The sequence below is a fragment of the Schistocerca americana genome, chromosome X (assembly GCF_021461395.2).
Source record: "Schistocerca americana isolate TAMUIC-IGC-003095 chromosome X, iqSchAmer2.1, whole genome shotgun sequence".
Lineage (NCBI taxonomy): Eukaryota > Metazoa > Arthropoda > Insecta > Orthoptera > Acrididae > Schistocerca > Schistocerca americana.
This window is the reverse complement of record NC_060130.1, coordinates 103,823,753-103,845,952: the sequence shown is the minus strand read 5'-3', so window position 1 is coordinate 103,845,952 and position 22,200 is coordinate 103,823,753. Positions and strand designations below refer to the sequence as shown.

Sequence of the window (22,200 nt, the reverse complement as noted above, 5' to 3'; positions counted from 1 at the left end):
TGCCCCGACACCTACGCGCTGCTACCAGTGTCAGCGTTTTAATCACACTCGCCAGTCTTGTTCCAATGCGGCTAAATGTGTCACTTGTGGCAGGGATGCCCATGAGGGTGACTGTCCACCTCCATCTCCTCGTTGTGTGAACTGTCAGGGTGACTATGCAGCGTCCTCCCACGACTGTCCCATCTACAAGGAAGAACGCTGTATCCAAGAAATTCGGGTCAAAGAGAAAGTGTCCACCTCGGCTGCTCGCAAGCTATTTGCTGGTAGGAATCCCATGCTGCTCCCAGCGGGGAAATACAGTACTGTCCTTGCCTCTCCTCAGACTACCAGGGAGGTGGCGACGCAGACATACGATCTGACCTGCAGCACCACGGTCGTCCGTTCGGCCAGTGCTAAGATCATGCGGTCGACGTCTCCTCTTCCTCCCGTCACCCCTCAGACACAAGCACCTTCATCGTCTTCTGCCAAGACGAAGACCCAGAAGTCAGATGCACAGGCCTTCAAGAAGGAACCGTCCCGTGCAGACTTCCTACGTACCTCGAACTCCCAGCCATCGACAAGTACTTCCACAAAAGGACCTTCCAAGAAGGCTCATAGGAAGCACAGTTCTCCTTCTCCGCCACGGCGCATTTCTTCTCCTGCGCCACCCAGCGGTTGCCACCCAGGCCGTCATCCGTTTCGCCTGGTCGCACCGCTGGTAGCCGAACATCTGGCCGTTCACCTGCAGAGGAAGCTTCCCCTTCCGGCCATCTTAGCAAAATGGCCGATGAACCTATAGAACCAATGGATGATGACTGTCCGCCTACTGATAGTGGCGGCAGTGCTCGCTCGAAGCCAGGCCCCCAACGGCCTTTGAGGTGACCCCTTCTTGCATCTTCTTTTTCTTTTTCTTCTCATGATGGCACTTATTCACTGGAATATTCGCAGCATTCGCTCCAACCGAGAGGGCTTAAAGTTGCTGCTCCGCTTGCACCGTCTGCTCGTCGTAGCCCTCCAGGAAACGAAGCTATGCCCATGCGATCAAATTGCCTTGGCACACTACACCTCTGTGCGTTTTGACCTACCCCCTGTGGTAGGTATTCCGGCTCATGGAGGGGTAATGTTGCTGGTCTGGGATGATATTTACTACGATCCCATCACATTGCACACCGGACTGCAGGCAGTTGCCGTCCGCATTACTCTCCCCACTTTTACATTTTCCATTTGTACCGTTTACACTCCATCGTTGTCTGCCGTAACCAGGGCAGACATGATGCAAATTATTGGTCAGCTACCTGCACCATTTTTGTTAACTGCAGACTTCAATGCCCACCATCCCCTTTGGGGCTCTCCAGCATCCTCCCCGAGGGGCTCCCTGTTAGCAGACCTTTTCAACCAGCTCAATCTTGTCTGCCTCAATACTGGCGCCCCACTTTTCTTTCAGACACGACTCACACCTATTCCCATTTAGACCTCTCTATATGTACTACCCAACTTGCACGCCGGTTTGAGTGGTATGCACTTTCTGATACATATTTGAGCGACCACTTCCAGTGTGTTATCCATCTCCTGCATCATACCCCCTCTCCGTGCTCAACTAGTTGGAACATCTCCAAAGCAGACTGGGGGCTCTTCTCTTCCAGGGCAACCTTTCAGGATCAAACCTTCACAAGCTGCGATAGTCGGGTCGCACACCTCACGGAAGTCATTCTCACTGCTGCTGAACATTCCATCCCTCACACTACTTCTTCTCCACGTCGCGTACCGGTCCCCTGGTGGACCGCAGCATGTAGAGACGCTTTACGTGCTCGTCGACGTGCTTTACGCACCTTTAAACCCCACCCTACAGTGGCGAATTGTCTCAACTATAAACGATTACGTGCGCAGTGTCGTCGTATTATTAAAGAAAGCAAGAAAGCCAGCTGGGCTGCTTTCACAAGCACCTTCAACAATTTTACCCCTCCTTCTGTTGTCTGGGGTAGCCTGCGCCGGCTATCTGGCACTAAGATCCACTCACCAGTTTCTGGCTTGACGGTCACGAATGACGTCCTAGTGGCCCCTGAGGATGTCTCCAATGCCTTCGGCCGCTTTTTCGCAGAGGTTTCGAGCTCCGCTCATTACCAGACTGCCTTCCTGTCTATTGTTGTACCGATTCCTAAGCCGGGGAAGGACAAGCACTTGCCTGCCAGTTATGGACCCATCTCGCTTACCATCTGTGTCTGTAAGGTGATGGAGCGAATGGTTAACTCTCGTTCCGTTTGGCTGCTCAAATCTCCACGCCTACTTACCAATGTACAATGTGGATTTCGTAGGCGCCGCTCTGCTGTTGACCATCTGGTTACCTTGTCGACCTTCATTATGAATAACTTCTTGCGGAAGCGCCAAACTGCTGCTGTGTTCTTTGATTTGGAGAAGGCTTACGACACCTGTTGGAGGGTAGGCATTCTCCGCACCATGCATACATGGGGCCTTCGAGGTTGCCTCCCTCTTTTTATTCGTTCCTTTGTAATGGATCGACAGTTCAGGTTACATGTGGGTTCTGTCCTGTCAGACAACTTTCGCCAGGAGAATGGGGTGCCACAGGGCTCAGTTTTGAGTGTCACTCTCTTCGCCATAGCGATCAATCCAATAATGGATTGCCTCCCAGCTGATGTGTCAGGTTCCGTTTTCGTGGATGGTTTTACCATCTATTGCAGCGCGCAGCGTGCATGTTTCCTGGAGCACTGTCTTCAGCGTTCTCTTGACCGTCTTACTCCTAGAGTGTCGCCAATGGCTTCCGTTTTTCTGCCAAGAAGACGCTCTGTATTAACTTCTGGCGCTACAAAGTGTTTCTCCCACCGTCCTTACGACTCAGTCCCGTTGCTCTCCCATTCATGGAGACAACAAAAATTTTCGGTCTTACATTTGACAGGAAACTTAGCTGGTCTCCACATGTCATATATGGCTGCCCGTTGTACCCGTTCTCAAAATGTCCTCCGTGTTCTCAGTGGTATGTTGTGGGGAGTGGATCGAACCGTCCTACTTCACCTATATCGGTCGATCGTCCGCTCCAAGCTGGATTATAGGAGCTTCGTATACTCCTCTGCACGGCCGGCCATCGTACGCCGCCTCAACTCCATGCAACATCGGGGTTTACGTCTTGTGATCGGAGCATTTTATACTAGTCCCGTTGAGAGTCCTCATGCTGAAGCTGGTGAATTTGCACTCACCTACCGGCGCGATATATTGCTTTGTCGGTATGCCTGTTGGCTACTGTCAATGCCTGACCACCCGTCTTCGTTATCGTTCCTTTTTTGACGACTCTCTCGACCGTCAATACGGGTTGTATGTCTCTGCCCTGTTACCCCCTGGAGTTGGCTTTCGTCGCCTTCTTCAACACCTTGATTTTTCACTCCCTGCAACCTTTAGACAGGGCGAGAGCCACACGCCACCTTGTCTCCAGGCTCAGGTCCGCGTTCACCTTGACCTCTGCTTATGTCATCTGCTCCGATTCCCTGAGCGCCATCCAGAGTCTCAGTGATCCGTATCCAGTTCACCCTTTCATGCACCGGATCCAACGCTCTCTTCAGCAGCTGGTGGACGACAGTTCTCCGGTTAGCTTTATGTGGGTTCCTGGCCATGTCGGTATCCCTGGGAACGAAGCTGCAGATGCCACGGCCCAGGCTGCGGTCCTCCAGCCTCGGACAGCTTCTTGTTGTGTCCCTTCATCAGATTGTAGCAGGGTCATTTGTCGGCGCATTTTATCGCTGTGTCATGCCGATTGGGCTGCACTTACGGACAACAAGCTTTGCACCTTGAAACCTCTTCCCGCGGCTTGGACGTCCTCCTCATGCCCTTCTCGGCGGGAGGAGGTCGTTTTGGCCCGGTTACGAATTGGACACTGCCGGTTCAGCCATCGCCATCTGCTGACGGCTGCACCAGCGCTGGTTTGCAATTGCTGACGGTCCGCCACATTTTAACGTCCTGTCCGGATTTTAATACACTGCGTCTTAATCTTGGCCTGCCATGTACTCTGGATGCCATTTTAGCGGATGACCCAGGAGCAGCTGCTCGCGTTCTTTGTTTTATCAACTTGACAAACCTCTCTAAGGACATTTGATTATGCTGTTTTTTAATCCTATGCCTGTCAATCTGTCTTTTATCGTGTTTTCCCTTTTAGTTGCTGTTTTAAACTTGTGCCTCGTGCTGCATTCCTAACGTAGTCTGGGCGCTAATGACCATTGAAGTTGTGTGCCCTAAAACCACAAAAAAAAAAAAAGCTCTTGACTTCGACACTCACCCACCAGACACCAATGGGCGACCTGGACCTTCCTCCATGTCAAGTCACCACTGATGCAGCGCAGCAAAGGGCCCTCACAACCGATACAGCTGCACACCGTGCTGCAGCACCATCACGGACTGATCTTTTATGATGAACATGTATACCGCAGAGACAGGCTGGACAGTGAAGTGGGAGGCGTGTTTATAGCGATAAGAAGTGCAATAGTATTGAAGGAAATTGACGGAGATCCGAAGTGTGAAATAATTTGGGTGAAGGTCACGGTTAAAGCAGGCTCGGACATGGTAATTGGATGTCTCTATAGGCCCCCTGGCTCAGCAGCTGTTGTGGCTGAGCACCTGAAGGATAATTTGGAAAATATTTCTAGTAGATTTCCCCACCATGTTATAGTTCTGGGTGGAGATTTTAATTTGCCGGATATAGACTGGGAGACTCAAACATTCATAACGGGTGGCAGGGACAAAGAATCCAGTGAAATTTTTTTGAGTGCTTTATCTGAAAAGTACCTTGAGCAGTTAAACAGAGAGCCGACTCGTGGCGATAACATATTAGACCTTCTGGTGACAAACATACCCGAACTATTTGAAACAGTTAACGCGGAACAGGCAATCAGCGATTATAAAGCGGTTACTTCATCCATGATTTCAGCCATAAATAGAAATATTAAAAAAGGTAGGAAGATTTTTCTGTTTAGCGAAAGTGACAAAAAGCAGATTTCAGAGTACCTGATGGCTCAACACAAAAGTTTTGTCTCAGGTACAGATAGTGTTAAGGATCAGTGGACAAAGTTCAAAACCACCGTACATTATGTGTTAGATGAGTATGTGCCAAGCAAGATGGTAAGAGATGGAAAAGAGCCACTGTGGTACAACAACCGAGTTAGAAAACTGCTGCGAAAGCAAAGGGAACTTCACAGCAAACATAAACACAGCCATAGCTTTGCAGACAAACAAAAATTACGCGAAGTGAAATATAGTGTGAAGAGGGCTATGTGAGAGGCGTTCAATGAATTCGAAAGTAAAGTTCTATGTACTGACTTTGCAGAAAATCATAAGAAATTTTGGTCTTATGTCAAAGCGGTAGGTGGATCAAAACAAAATGTCCAGACACTCTGTGACGAAAATGGTACTGAAACAGAGGATGACAGACTGAAGGCCAAAATACTAAGTGTCTTTTTCCAAAGCTGTTTCACAGAGGAAGACTGCGCTGTAGTTCCTTCTCTAGATTGTCGCACAGATGACAAAATGGTAGATATCGAAATAGACGACAGAGGGATAGAGAAACAATTAAAATCGCTCAAAAGAGGAAAGGCTGCTGGACCTGATGGGATACCAGTTTGATTTTACACAGAGTACGCGAAGGAACTTGCCCCCCTTCTTGCGGCCGTGTACCGTAGGTCTCTGGAAGAGCATAGCGTTCCAAAGGATTGGAAAAGGGCACAGGTCATCCCCGTTTTCAAGAAGGGACGTTGAACAGATGTGCAGAACTATAGACCTATATCTCTAACCTTTTATCAGTTGTAGAATTTTGGAACACGTATTATGTTCGAGTATAATGACTTTCTGGAGACTAGAAATCTACTCTGTAGGAATCAGCATGGGTTTCGAAAAAGACTATCGTGTGAAACCCAGCTCGCGCTATTCGTCCACGAGACTCAGAGGGCCATAAACACGGGTTCCCAGGTAGATGCTGTGTTTCTTGACTTCCGCAAGGTGTTCGATACAGTTCCCCACAGTCGTTTAATGAACAAAGTAAGAGCATATGGACTATCAGACCAATTGTGTGGTTGGATTGAAGAGTTGCTAGATAACAGAACGCAGCATGTCATTCTCAATGGAGAGAAGTCTTCCGAAGTAAGAGTGATTTCAGGTGTGCCGCAGGGGAGTGTCGTAGGACCGTTGCTATTCACAGTATACATAAATGACCTTGTGGATGACATCGGAAGTTCACTGAGGCTTTTTGCGGATGATGCTGTAGTATATCGAGAGGCTGTAACAATGGAAAATTGTACTGAAATGCAGGAGGATCTGCAGGGAATTGGCACGTGGTGCAGGGAATGGCAATTGAATCTCAATGTAGACAAGTGTAATGTGCTGTGAATACATAGAAAGAAAGATCCCTTATCATTTAGCTACAAAATAGCAGGTCAGCAACTGGAAGCAGTCAATTCCATAAATTATCTGGGAGTACGCATTAGGAGTGATTTAAAATGGAATGATCATATAAAGTTGATCGGCGGTAAAGCAAATGCCAGACTGAGATTCATTGGAAGAATCCTAAGGAAATGCAGTCCGAAAACAAAGGAAGTAGGTTACAGTATGCGTGTTCGCCCACTGCTTGAATACTGCTCAGCAGTGTGGGATCCGTACCAGATAGGGTTGATAGAAGAGAGAGAGAAGATCCAACGGAGAGGAGCGCGCTTTGTTACAGGATCATTTAGTAATCGCGAAAGCGTTACGGAGGTGATAGATAAACTCCAGTGGAAGACTCTGCAGGAGATGCTCAGTAGCTCGGTACGGGCTTTTGTTGAAGTTTCGAGAACATACCTTCACCGAGGAGTCAAGCAGTATATTGCTCCCTCCTACGTATATCTCGTGAAGAGACCATGAGGATAAAATCAGAGAGATTAGAACCCACACAGAGGCATACTGACAATCCTTCTTTCCACGAACAATAAGAGACTGGAATAGAAGGGAGGACCGATAGAGATACTCAAGGTACCCTGTACCACACACCGTCGGGTGGCTTGCGGAGTATGGATGTAGATGTAGATAGATGTAGATGTAGACATGACATAGTATCTGCTTGCATGATAACCGCTTCTAACTTAACCCATCCTTGCATGACCTATTGCAATCAGCAAGACATCCACTACTGCTCTTACTACCTGACCTAACTGTTCCAGAGGTTTTTCCCCCTTGGTGCTTGCCTTGGCACTTTTTCCCCCTCTGCCCTTCAAACCACTACCCTTCATTTGACTTTCGACTCAATATATCTCCAGATGAGCGCGTGTAAATGGGTAACCACAACCAGCCATACATAAACATCACAGTACCCACATCCTGCGACATCTCACATTAGTGAGGCACTGGACCTTTAGATTTGAACAATCATGCCAGTGTGGGCGTGGAGAGGCTCCACCTCTTTAAAAAATCCTCCTTTATAAATGAACTACACTTCCCTATAACCCTCCCAATAAATGAAAGTCAACCATTCGCCTTCTGTACTACTGACTTTATGAAGTCATTTTATGAAGTCATTTTATATTGCTTTGCAAAATTTTGCCAAAATCTTTAATCGGCGTGATTGTATTAGGCAACAAACCACTAATACTATTTAAATATTACAGGATTGTTTTTTTCTGTTCATTACATTTTTCTATGTTTAGAGCAAGCTGCCATTTATCACAACAAATAGAAATTCTGTCCTTAACATCCTGTATCCTCTTACAGTCACTAAATGATGACACTTCCTGATACACTACAGCATCATCAGCGGTCACAGATTGATGATCACGTTATCCATCAGATCATGTATGTTTATAGATTATGAGAGTGGTCCTGTCACAATTCCCAGAGGCACTCCTGGCAATACCCTTGTCTCTGATGAACATCCTGCCAATCCGTGACAACTTACTGGGTTGTAGTACTTCAGAAGTCTGCAAGACACTCGCACATCCGGGAACCTAATCTATATGCACGGACCTTCATTAACAGAATGCAGTGGGGCACTTGAGTCAAATGTATTCTGGAAATTGGAATCTGCTTGTTACCCTTAGTCCATGGTTTGCAGGATATTGTGAGAGAAAAGAGCAAGCAGAGTTTTACAGTGTTGTGACAGGTTGTCTGAAATATATAGGGTTCTAAACAGCTGATAAATAACATTATTATTGCATTTTTCTCTTATTACAAGTATACAAAGTAAGTGCAGAAGGCGACATATAAGCTGATTTACTAAAGTCTTTATTTCAGAGTTCTGCCATATGATAGGTACCATAGGCAATAATGTCTCTATCCACAAAACTTTCAAGTCCAGGAACACTAGCTACTCCTGTGCCTCCACAGACAATGGCTACTGTGAGCCAACCATTACCATGTGAAAATGTATCGTTAATGTCAATACTAAAATTAAGTCTACAACCACAGAAAACACAAGGTCCATCGACAAGTGATCTGATCTGATCATCGTGTCCTCTATTAATGATTCTGCGTATGGTTTTCCAGAACGCGCAGACTTAACATTTTCTTCTTGTGGCTCTGCGGATCCACAGTCCATGGTGCATAACTATCTGAGGTCTTACAACTTAGGAGGAACTCTGAATGTGCAGCAACCACATGTATTTTTGTTGCAGTATCTTCATTTTCAAGCAAGTTAGTAGTGGTTATTGGTAGCACTGATGATTCAGACAATGGTGCCAATTTTTGCACAAGATAATAGAGCTGTGGTCTGGTGGATAATAAAAAAAAGCTTCCAACCTCACTGGGCAGTTAATATCGCTTGCATGGAAGTTAGATGCTAAACATTTATGGTGCACTTTCCAGTCCATTTGTGCTTCATTAAACAGCTGGAAAGCCAGGCTTGCTGGAAGTGATTGTAGACATGCCAGATCTGTCACTTTCTGTATGAGCTCATACTACTGATGGAGTTGTTGTTTCAGAGCTTGAAAGAAAAATTGTTTGCCCATGTTGCCTGTCACACTCGGCAAAATGGCCTGATAAGTTCTGTTTTGGCACGGGGTGGGTTGTAGTCTCAAACAGCCTTCGTTACCACTGTTGTATGTCTGCTTTTCACTGAACACAAATTAAGTACAAATAAATCACACAATATAATAGAGCATGACTCTTCTTGCTTCTTGATCTAAACAGAAATAAACTTCAGGAGGTGGATACCTTATGCCATTAAATTACTCTGGAGATTTACTGAATAACTCAAAATGTTATTACTGGAGAACATTGTTTGTCCAACTGGGAAACACTGAAATGTGGACCACTGTCAGTGCACATGTGTGCCGTCAATTTGCTCACAGAAGACTGGCAAGCCAGAATGTCGACAGCCAAGAATAACAAGGTCCAATTCAGTGTCTAGAAAATTACCAAGTATTGCAAAGTTGTCATAAATAAGTCCATGGGGGAGCATGTTGTACACATCAGTGAGCCAAGACAGATGAGGTCGATAGCATGTCCAGTAAGGAAAAACGTAAACTTGTGTCCCATTACTTTATAAAAGAGATTAAGTATATAACCTTGAATTTCCCAGAGTCTGAGGTAGAATGGTTACAAAGAAAGAAGGTTGCACAATAGCTGGAGAGATTACATCAGTTTGTCAGACTTTCTGTATTCCTCGTACGATATATAGACTTCATGAAGCAAAATGAGAAGTCTGTAATCAGTGTTAACATACTGAAAAATGTACAGACCACTTCTCTTAGTGCTCTTCTGTACCTCTAGTTGTGTGTTATCTCTGTTACAATTGGATGCATAAGAAGTCTGAATTGTATTTACTACATCCAATACTTAATTACTGAAGCGACTAAAACACTTATAAAACATAGCAGAAAGGATGTGCACTTATTGCAACTTGATTGTTTTAATGACCTCTTTTATAATTAATTTTAACTTCAAAGCTAAGTCGCAAAGTTGGGGTGTCACCATGTTTTTGCACATCACTTGAAGTTATTACTCTTAATTTCAGTGTGAAGAAATTCTTAATAAGTCAGTTTATTATTTTAAGGTATAAATTATTTTATCCTTGTGCAGAGGAGGTGCTAGACTAATTCTTATCATTATAGTGTATTATAAATTGAGGTTCCCTGCCACATTTTCCTAATCTCAGGAAATTCTATAGAGATTCTGATATATGGTTTTCACTGTTATACAGGGTTATTACAAATGATTGAAGCGATTTCACAGCTCTACAATAACTTTATTATTTGAGATATTTTCACAGTGCTTTGCACACACATACAAAAACTCAAAAAGTTTTTTTAGGCATTCACAAATGTTTGATATGTGCCCCTTTAGGGATTCTGCAGACATCAAGCCGATAATCAAGTTCCTCCCACACTCGGCGCAGCATGTCCCCATCAATGAGTTCGAAAGCATTGTTGATGCGAGCTCGCAGTTCTGGCACGTTTCTTGGTAGTTTCTGAATCTTTCACATAACCCCACAGAAATAAATCGCATGGGGTTAAGTCAGGAGAGCGTGGAGGCCATGACATGAATTGCTGATCATGATCTCCACCACAACCGATCCATCGGTTTTCCAATCTCCTGTTTAAGAAATGCCGAACATCATGATGGAAGTGCGGTGGAGCACCATCCTGTTGAAAGATGAAGTAGGCGCTGTCGGTCTCCAGTTGTGGCATGAGCCAGTTTTCCAGCATGTCCAGATACATGTGTCCTGTAACGTTTTTTTCGCAGAAGAAAAAGGGGCCGTAAACTTTAAACCGTGAGATTGCACAAAACACGTTAACTTTTGGTGAAATGCGAATTTTCCGCACAAATGCGTGAGGATTCTCTACCGCCCAGATTTGCACATTGTGTCTGTTCACTTCACCATTAAGAAAAAATGTTGCTTCATCACTGAAAACAAGTTTCGCACTGAACGCATCCTCTTCCATGAGCTGTTGCAACCGCGCCGAAAATTCAAAGCGTTTGACTTTGTCATCAGGTGTCAGGGCTTGTAGCAATTGTAAACGGTAATGCTTCTGCTTTAGCCTTTTCCGTAAGATTTTCCAAACCGTCGGCTGTGGTACGTTTAGCTCCCTGCTTGCTTCGACTTCCGCGGGCTACGCGTGAAAATTGCCCGCACGCGTTCAACCGTTTCTTCGCTCACTGCAGGCCGACCCGTTGATTTCCCCTTACAGAGGCATCCAGAAGCTTTAAACTGCGCATACCATCGCCGAATGGAGTTAGCAGTTGGTGGATCTTTGTTGAACTTCGTCCTGAAGTGTCGTTGCGCTGTTATGACTGACTGATGTGAGTGCATTTCAAGCACGACATACGCTTTCTTGGCTCCTGTCGCCATTTTGTCTCACTGCGCTCTCGAGCGCTCTGGCGGCAGAAACCTGAAGTGCGGCTTCAGCCGAACAAAACTTTACGAGTTTTTCTACGTATCTGCAGTGTGTCGTGACCATATGTCAATGAATGGAGCTACAGTGAATTTATGAAATCGCTTCAATCATTTGTAATAGCCCTGTATAGAGCGATTCGCGAGAAAAGTTTGTGTGCGTATTTTAAAAGTCAGCTGGCCATAGCTATTTCGTGCTAGCCTTGCAAAGCTGTGGCAGGTTGCTGGTGTTATTTAACTATATATAGTTTCCAGAATGAATTTTCACTCTGCAGAGGAGTGTGCACCAATTTGAAACTACCTGGAAAATTAAAACTGTTTGCCTGATCAGGACTGCCTTTAGCAGGCAAGTGCTCTACTGACTGAGCTATGCAAGCACGACTCGTCACCCATCACCACAGCTTTACTTCTGCCAGTACCTCATCTCCTACCTTACAAAATTCATAGTTCACCTGCATAGCTTGGTGGACCTACAACCCTGGAAGAAAGGATATTGCGGAGGCATGGCTTAGCTACAGTCTGGGGGATGGCTTCCTGGAAGACAAAGGTTCCAGGTTTGAGTCCTGCTTCAGCACACAGTTTTAATTTGTTGAGAAGTTTCTAACTATATGTGCATTTGATGGAGCTCAGTGTATAGTTTGATGAATCTATATTTCTTAGGCAATCCCAACAAAACCTGCATTATTGCCTGTTGCTTGCCAGTGGAACAGTATGTGAAACACCTTTTAGGTCTTAAATTATGTATTGAGGGTATAGATGTATGTACTCACTAGTTCTTTGGGAATGTTTAGCTAACCATTAATAACTTGTCACAATACTAAAATGTTTGAAGTTGTTTTTTGTCATAACGTGAATACATTGGAAAGTATAAATAAATGAATGCTTTGTTAAGAAATGTGACTGCAAAGTATAAGCCAATGTAAAACTGTTGATGTTTTTTAAAAATAATGTTTCTTCAATTTGTTTTATCTTCTTCAGAGAATAATTGTGAAATGTATTCTTGTTAATCTGTCTGGAAGTTGCTAAAGGTCATGAGATTTGTATCTTGGCAGACAAGTTGGTAATCTTAGAAAGACTATAGAATTTCGGGCCCTTGCAAACGCCAGAGCCCAATGTAAAGCCATTTTACCAGTTTTAATTCATAAAAATAATGATTTTGTGCACAGAATCAATGTAGAAACTTTTTACCTGTTTGGAATTGTAACAACAATCCTGCAGAATCAAAATCTGCGAAAAGATCTCTTTTTTTAATCAGAATATTCAGTTATAAGAAAGATATGTTTGCAATTAGAAGTCTTCTGCTCAACTGTTACTCATAATGCAAATCTGATCTGTCTCACTGACCACTGGCTCACGGATGAAGGATTGTTAATTTCCAAGCTACAAAATTTTAAAATTAGCACTAGCAATGTTTAGTCATGTAAAAGGGGCTGTGGCTGTCTAATTCATGGCCGGCTTCTGTGGCCGACCGGTTCTAGGCGCTTCAGTCTGGAACCGCGCTTCTGTTACGGTCGCAGGTTCGAATCCTGCCTTGGGCATGGATGTGTGTGATGTCCTTAGGTTAGTTAGGTTTAAGTAGTTCGAAGTCTAGGGGACTGATGACCTCAGGTGTTAAATCCCATAGTGCTTAGAGCCATTTGAACCCTTTTTTTGGTGTCAAAATGGGGTTAATTGAACAAAAATAGTCATTATAATGATGAGAAACTTTTTGAACACTGTGTGTTTAAACTTAGTCTTTATAAAGTAATCATTATTTGTGTATACAGATCACGTGGTGGCAATCTTTCAAAGCTTTTCTAAAATTTCAAACTTGTTATGAATGTTTACATTTCAAAAGGAAACAAAGTATTTTATGTGATGACTTAATGTTAATTTTTCCAGTGAATTACTAAATTATCTTGATATAAGCAATCTTAATTGCTACACGTGATATGGAAAACATTTTCCAGTGATCACTCTAGAATAACTGCCAGCTCCAGTAGCACTATTGAGCAGTTTTGATTAATAATTCTTTTGCTCTATTATTAAATGTTAAAAATAAAGCAAATGAGTTGTCTAATCACCATGAGGTCTTTATAAAGTTAGTGTTGCCGTGCCACATACATGCCAAATGCTACATACATGTTGTCTTCTTTGTTTTATGGGCACACTTTTTCCACAGTTGTCTAGGTTATACAGTATTTTGAGACTGCAATAAAATTCAGGTTAAGACCAAATGTATTTTGCTTTATTTTAAAGCATCTTCAGTGGTCACTGTAACAATAATAGCTTCTCTTACATTATTTTTTTTTCTAGGAATGAACAGTATTCATGCTTTCACTCACTGTTACAAACAGTAGTAAATTATCATTGTTACTCACGGTTTTTTTGTTTCGTACATGGTTCTTCATGTTCTTCTACACACATGTGGTAGATTTGAGCACACAGCACTTTCACTAACACAAATATATTCCTGTCATTGTGTTGTGTAGGATCACTGGCATTTTGCCATTTCGTGTAGTTTGTTTTGATATTGCAGCATGTGTTCATAGTTCGTATGGTACAGTGATGGGTGATCTATGTTGAGTGTATTGCCTTGTTTGTGTGTGATTATTTTTGTGGTGCTTATAGGTGGTGGTCTTTTTCTGCTATATGTTTTATTACTTAAAATAACATTTGGTTGCTAATGTTTGTTTGGTCATTTATTAAATGTTTTCTATTGTTGCCATTTGGATTTGAAAGTCAGTGCATCCCGCAGTATAAAATAAATACACAAAATGGTGAGATGGCAATGGACCTTCATGGCACAAAAATGCAAATTATTTAGTGTTAGTGAAAGTGCTGCGTGCTTAAAAAACCTTGAATAATTATTATAATTTAAAACTCTTTATACTAAGGATGAGAACTATTTGTAGTAGAAGCAAATAAAATTGTAAGAAAAGCCATATTGTTACAGTGACCACTGAAGGTGCTTTAAAGAAAAATTAAATGCAGTTGGACTTAATAAGACTATTAATATAGTCACAAAAGATGGTTAACTTATATAACTAATATGTAAAGACATTTAATTTATGATCACGAATCCTGTATAGGTGTGTTCAGTGAAGATAATACTATTAAGAAAGCAAAAATATTTCTTGACTCTGTGGCCCATTATTTGAAAATTGCTTTGCTCCATAAAAGAAAAGTAACTCAGCACAAATAAACCAGTTTATAAAGGGTGGATTACAAAGGGAATAATTAACTCAGAATGAGGTTCAGAAAGAAAAAATGTAAGCAGAAAAAAGCATGAAATGATCCTAGTTTTGTATATTTTCAAAAATAGACCAAAACATACCTAGGTAAGTCATAAGTAAAGCTAAAAAAGTTGCAAATAATAATTATACAAAAAACTTAACCACTTCATGCAGTTTGGGATCTTTAGATTTACCTTGGAACTAGAGGTATTAAAGAAGGTCCAGTTCGTCTAATACATAATGGAACTAAAATATCAGATGCAAAGGGTAAGTGAAGCTTTTAACAAGCATTTTTCAAGTATTGCTTCTAATCTTTCATTGCTGGTTACTTCACTGCACTGTCTTTTTCCCACTGAGTTTATAAAATCAGGCACTACATTGTTCCTAGCACCAATAACTCAAGAAGTATTATTGAAAATTATCAATGGAAATGGTAACTCGTATTCATTTAGTAAAAAATATGGCTGTAAAAATTATAATCTCACTTTATGATGTCTTTAACAGTTCCCTAATTATAGGCTGTTTCCCAGATGTTTTCAGAATTGCTTAAGATATTCCTCTGTTTGAGAATGGAGACATAAATTGTGTTACCAATTATTGACTAATCTCCATTCTTTCTGCCATAGTGAAGATTCTAGAGAAAGTAGTGTTTGGGGTGTAATTTCTTTCCTTGATGAATATTGCCTGCTCACAAAATTCAATTTGGTTTTTGCAAAAACAGGCCCATAAATGCAACATCATTTTTTTATTATTAAGTTCCGAGTGCTTTTAAAGGTAAACATTCTGTCTCTGGTCTTTTCACAGGCCTAACTAAAGCCCTCGCCTTAATTACTCATTTTCTGCTGCTTGAAAAAACTAGTTACTTAGTGCTTGAGGCACTCAATGTATATGATTTAAGTCATACTACACTAACATGAGGGTGGTTGGATTCTCAAACAAAGATTATATTAAAGTTCTATCCAATGAAACTATGATCAGTTCAGGACCCTTACTTTTTATTTGGGTTGTAAAGTATGTTATTACAGATTCTATCAACAGGCCAATTTTCTAGATACACACAAACAAACTACTGTACAACAAAAGCAAAACAACTTGAACACTTTACAGTGCCTCCAGAAATCACAGTGCCTTCATGGAGCCCACACTAATTGACGATGAAACAATACGGCAAGTCAGTGAGATTAAATTTCTTGGTGTGAGTAGAATAATCAGAGAGAAAGCTACTAAAGAAATAGAGCAGTCTTGTCTTATGTTTTTTGAATTCTTAGTCAGTCCTGTGAGATCTCAACCATAGAAATAGTTTATTTTGCATTAGTACATTCCATTCTCTCTTACAGAGTCTCATTTTGGGGGTCAGTGTATTATGAAATTTTTATGAGGCAAAAAAAAAGGTAATGAAGCAGGTATCTCCGCACACCTCCAGTAACTGCATTTTCGGAGAACTGAGAATCCTGCCTGTTCTCTGCATTTATACCTTAGAAACTGTGACTTTTGTTAAAAAGAATTTGTGTTTGTTTGAGTCCATTCATGATCGTAATACTTGCTCCAGTGCGGACATTTGCCTCAATAGTCAGAGACTGACAGAAAGTTTACTTGGTTTAAGAAATATGAGCAATGTGCTTTAGAATAAAGACTGAAAGTTTACTTGATGCAAGAAGTATTGGCAGTGTACTTTAGACTAAACTACCCCATCAGTTAGGGAAAATAGAAACACATTTAGGAATAAGGTAAAAAAAATATCATTTACACACTCTTTTCATCTTGTTGATTACTACATAAAATCCAATTTGTTCTAGCAGTTCTTGTTCTTTTAGTGTTTAGTGTTTAAAATTTATATCTTATATTGTAAATTGAATTTTGTTCTAAAAATTTGTTTGTCCAATATCCTTCTATGTCTTGTAAGTGTAGGATTTGATGAACCAAATAAACAATAAATCTCTAATGTGCTCACTCATGGCTTTGCCCAGTGGAACTCCTCATTCTCGTACTGGACTATGAGGTGATGCACATTTGTTCCATAAATGTCATCTCTGACTGGTGATAAACTATTGTTGTCTAGTATCTGAATATTTTTATGGATAAGCTGAACATTCACATATATACATCCCTCTAGAGTTATAAGTGGTTAACAGTTCTCTTCATAGTGTCTGTGGCAGCAGAAATTGTGTTAAAGTTGGTCATTGTTAGGTATCTACAGCTTCATATAAGTATCATTTTTCATTTTTTTGTCTTATCTGCATTGCAGAAAGTATTAGGTATCTACAGCTTCATATAAGTATCATTTTTCATTTTTTTGTCTTATCTGCATTGCAGAAAGTAACAGTTCAATCATTTTCAGAACATAAAAAAGTCAGAGAATATTTTCATGTGACTGTATGTAATGTATGAATTGCACTGCATTTATGAAGCAACGTATGTTTTTTTTGTTATCCATTTAATTTGACATTTCTCATACATGATCAGTTTCAACAAATTCAGTATTATCTATACTAACATGATGATACACAAATATCTAGTTCCTTCAAATACTTTCAACAATCTTCTTCTACTGTCCATATTGCTATTACAAGCATGTGAGGCTTGTGGGTGATTACTTCAGCATCAGCTGGAAGATAGACAATTTATGAGAGTTTTAAATGATTTCGTTTTTCCATACTCATAATTATTAATGGTTTACTTTCCTTAGTTTTATGGTCATTTATTGTGAACTTCTAAAAAAAAGAAAGTGTCTAATGGAAATTGGTCAATTCTTTCAAAAATTTTGTGTTTGTGTAGACAGAGTAAATAATGCAATTGTTTCAAGAGTGTATATAGCCATTACTTTTTTTCCAGTTTTACCTGCAAGACACAAAAAGTAGCAACGGGACTTTTGTCAATAACCAACGTTTAAGTAAGAGTGCTGATGAATCTCCACCCCGTGAAGTTTGTTCTGGTGACATTGTACAGTTTGGTGTTGATGTGATGGAGAATGCCCGTAAGGGTGAGTGTATAATCATTTTTGTAGAAAATTTTATTATTGGCTAGACAGTGTGCTGTCTCCATACTTTCTTGGAAGACTGCATTCAGATACAAATTAGGTTGTATCATATCACAGCTGTACCAGCTCATGTTACTGTTGATAATACTAATTGTTTAAGCTCTTACCAGTGCCAGCAAAAGGTAAATGATGACCAGACATATCGCACACACTTTGTGTAAAGAGATTTGTTGAAATCGAAAGCATGACTGTTGAGTGTGTTTCATTCATGACTTTGAAGTATACTTTCAAAATTACATTTTAAAGGTAATATATAATTTTTCTTGCTGCTGAATAAACATTTGAAATTGTCTGCTTTGTACTGTACTGTATTGCGTTGTATTATGTCTGATAGGTTTGAAGGGTTCTATATACAGGGGCAAACAACAACTCACACTAACAAGGCAAATCATTATAACCAGTTGCTTAAGAGCGTGTTGAGGCACCTCTGGAAAACGACACAGCAGTGGTTCTGCATAGCATAAATTCAGCAAGTCCTTGCTAGTTTTCTGGAGGTCTGTGGCACTAGATGTCTATGCCAGTGTGTTCCATCAGTTTCAGATCAGGCAAATTAAGGGACCAAGACATCAGTGTGAGTTTATTATCATGCTCCTTAAACCACTGACCACATTTCTATCCATGTGACACGGACAGTTAATCTTCTTGAAGATGCTGTCACTATGCAGGAAGATGTCAAGCATGAAAGGATACTGGTGGTCCACAGTAAAATTCACACAGCCTGTAACTGTCAAGTTGCCTTTGGTTACAACTACAGGTCCCATGAAAACCCTGGTGAATCTCTCCCATAGCATAATATCTCCACTGGCATGCTGCTGTGGGGCAGGGTGTGTTTCGGAGCAGCCGTCCGTGTGGATGATAGTGTATCCAGACATGACCATCGATCTGGTGTTACAAGAAATGTGATCAGGTGCCCAGTTTCCATTGATACGTGGTCCACTGCAGTTGTAGTTGATGAAGTCGTTGGCTTGGCATGGAAACATAGAGGTGTCGTTAGCTTGATGTGTCTTATGTTCAACAAATGGGCTGAACGGTGTTCTCCAAAACACCAGTGCCTGGACTAACATTGTACTCTGTTGACAGACCTGCTGCCTGTCCTTTGCAGACCAGGGAAGCCTCTGAACTCTTATGTTCTGTAATGAGGTGTGAATTTCCAACACCTTATTACCTACTCGTGCTTACACTGGCTTTAAACTACTTTCCTTAGATGCTCTCCTGACAGTAGCACACACAGCCAACCAGCTTCACTTTTTCCAAGATTCTTGCTCCTAGGCACTGGTCCCTAACAATCTGCCCTTTTTCAAAGTGGCATATATCAGTGGTTTCCCTCATTTGCAGCCAGTATCATTAGATTGATTGCTTATTTATCTTAGCTCCACTTACATGGTTTTCTTACTGTGTCTTGTGCCTGCAACACCAGCAGGCAATATTCTGTCTTGTGGTGGGCAGTGGTCACAATGTCAGTGTAAATTTACAACTGAATATAATGAAATAATAAGCAACCAGCTGCATAAACGAAATTTAATTTCTGTCTGGTTTCGGGCACAAAGTGCCCTTCTTCAGAAGGTTGTGCCTATCGCATTATTTGTGAGTGTCAGTAATAAAGTGCATACAGCAAAATGCCATGCTCATATAGTTCAGTGTCTGCATAAAACTGTAAATTACATTTTGCTGTATGCTCTTTATTATTGATATTCGCATATAATGCAATGGACATAACCTTCTGAAGAAGGGCACTAAGTGCCCGAAACTTGTAAAGACATTAAATTTCTTTTACGCAATTGGTTGCTTATATTTCACTGTAAATGACAACCATATTTACTCCAATCTAAGCCGCACTTTTTTTCCAGTTTTGAGTGCAAAGTAAGCAGAAGTTCTGAAAAATGTTGGTAGATGCCACCACAACTAACTTCTGCTGTCAAATAAATGTAGCACTACACAGGCATGCTTTGCAGGCACAAAGATAAATACAGTCACCAAAAACTCTGCGTCAGTAAATAAATTTAAAAAAAAGTAGATGATGAGCTTTTTTCTCTGCCCCGAGTTTCAACCATGCATTTTCATACATTATCCAACGAAGTAAATAGAAATTCCATATGGTTCATCTTAGAATGTAGCAGCCTTTCAGATATTCGTACCAACAAAAATAAATTTCTTTACACAAAAATACCAGCAATGCACAAGGCTGTAGGATTGTTGCACGAGTTGATATGCTGGGGCTCATTAAGATTTCACGTAGCGGCACCTATTGCTTCGTGGAATTTTGTGAAGTGCTTGTTGGTGTTAGTGAACCATAATGAAGCACTCTCATTATAGTGCCAAATTCAAGAGGGGAGTTATTTCTTTTGCGGAACAAAGTTCTAATCGTACTGTAGGTCTGCAATACGGGATTGATGAGAGCAACGCCATGTGATGGCGACTGCAGAGAGACAAATTATTTGAATGTTCAAGTAGCAGGAAAGCATTTAGTGGGCCAAAGTGTGGCCGATATGCGCTAGAAGTGATTTTAAATGAATTTGTCAAGGAACAGCATCAGAAATTCCTGTCTGTGAACGCTGAAATTTTAAAAATTAAGGCACATGAAACTGCTAGAGAGCAAAAAATTGAAAATTTTAAGGCTAGTCGCAGCTGGATTGATCTGTTTATGAAGCGCTGGGATTTTTCACTTCGGAGGCGAACTTCAGTTGCGCAGAAGCTGCTGAAAAATTATGGAGAACAATGTCTGGAATTTCAGCCCTTCATAACTAGGCGGTGCACAGAAAAGCAATACCTTCTTGGTCAGATAGGAAATACTGACCAAACTCCCATATATTTTGACATGCCGTCGAATTATATGGTTGACACCAAAGGAAAGAAAGACATAAGTGTTCTTACATTAGGGGGTGAAAAACAGTGGATGTCCGTTATTTTCAAGTGAAAGACTTTACCGAAATCGGATGTGTTTCCAAAAACTGTAATTGTATGAGCAACCAAAACCGGGTGGTTTTCCGAGGACATAGTGCTGGAATGGATTAGGCGTGTGTGGAATCATCGTCCGGGCGCAATGCTTGGTTTACACAGTCTGTTGGTATTAGATGCGTACACAGGCTGTACGACACCTGCAGTAAAACGAAAATTAGAGGAAAGCAACATGGACTTGGCACTAATTCCAGGCGGAATGACGTCAATTCTGCAACCACTTTACATCTGTTTGAATAAACCATTTAAAGACAAACTTAAATGCATATACACCGACTGGCTTTCGAAAAGCAACAGACAACTGACACCAACAGGACGTGTAAAACGCGCAAGTTTGTCGCAAGTGTGCCAATGGATTTATGATGCATGGAAGTGTGTTCCAAATCAGGCTGTGCAACAAGTATTTAAAAAATGTTTGATATCCAATGCACTACACGGTATGGAGGACGATTCTCTGTATGAAGAAATGAGCAACAAAGAATCGAGTAATAATGATTCAGAATAATGACTGATGTTTTAAACATCTAGTATAAGATGTATTACAAACCTAATGAAATTTTGTTTTAAATTCATTCTTATTTTATAAGTGTTGTACTCTGCATTGCACAGGATAGAAAAGCGTGGAGAGCTGCATCAAACCAGTCAACGGACTGAAGACGACAACAACACACTCTACATTTGAAGTCATCACTAAAATTCTACTACGAAAATCCGACCTGGCAAAGCTTAACCGCTAAGCTTATGGATCGAATCCAACTACTGTATATTCATCCATTTGACCTAAATTGTGTCTCATGTTACAATGGATCAACTTTGTTTTGATTTGGTGGTGTGGTCTAAAACTTTTCTCTCACCTTGAATTTCGAGTCTCAAATTTCAGGTGCGGTTTAGATTTGGGAATTCCCCCCCCCCCCCCCCCCCCCCCCCCCCCCCCCCCCCCCTTCCTTGATATTGAGTCTCATTTTTCAGGTGCGGCATAGATTCGAGTAAATAAGTAAGTCGCTCAAGATGGATAAAATACTAAACATTACAACTTAATTCAGTGTTTGGCCTTACTAGTTGCGTACGTTGTTTGTGAAGAGAGTGTGGTTGTTGTTTCACCCGTACTCTAGACTTTCTGTCTTTTGAAGTGGGCATTTCATAGGGAATTTAATGGGTGCTTTTTGATTAATATTTTCTCACAGAATCGAACACAGTTTCCTCATATTGGATTGTGCAAACACTTCTTTGCTGCAAATCTTTGCCAGCTTTCTGTGACATGAAGAATCCAGTTTCCAACATGTTTTTATTTACTACAAGAAATTTCTTAACGTTGGGATAACACCTGTTACAAACTGTTCTCCATATATTTATTTCACTGTCCATTCACTACATCCTGCTGCATCAGGCATTGAAATACATATTTTGTGAATGCGCAAATATTGATGAGTGCTTCTTTAAACTAAGTTTGGAACATTCTCAGTATTCGTTATGATTGGGGTGAGGAACTGCACACACTATTGTAGTTCAGACATTGAATATCCAACATCTGAGAATTGGAGTACTACAAGAATCTATACTTGGCCAATTGAGGAAATCTCGCCTTCCAGTGTTATGGGGGTGGATTTTAGTCTAGTAATTGTATTAAGGGGCATGACTGGTAGAAGGTGGGGACTCTTTTAGATGTT

The 22,200-nt window shown here is 41.2% G+C and overlaps 1 protein-coding gene across 3 annotated transcripts in view; it reads left to right on the top strand.

Moving 5' to 3' along the window:
* The window catches only part of LOC124554988 (sarcolemmal membrane-associated protein-like), a 337,706-nt gene that overhangs the window by 97,371 nt on the left and 218,135 nt on the right, over positions 1–22,200 (top strand). For all 3 annotated transcript variants that reach the window (XR_006968506.1, XM_047128729.1, XM_047128730.1), the window contains one exon: positions 17,374–17,521. Coding sequence is in view for 2 of the 3 variants with exons in the window: in XM_047128729.1 (XP_046984685.1) it covers positions 17,374–17,521 (148 nt within the window). In the remaining variant the exon portion in view is untranslated. The remainder of the gene's footprint in view (positions 1–17,373; positions 17,522–22,200) is intronic.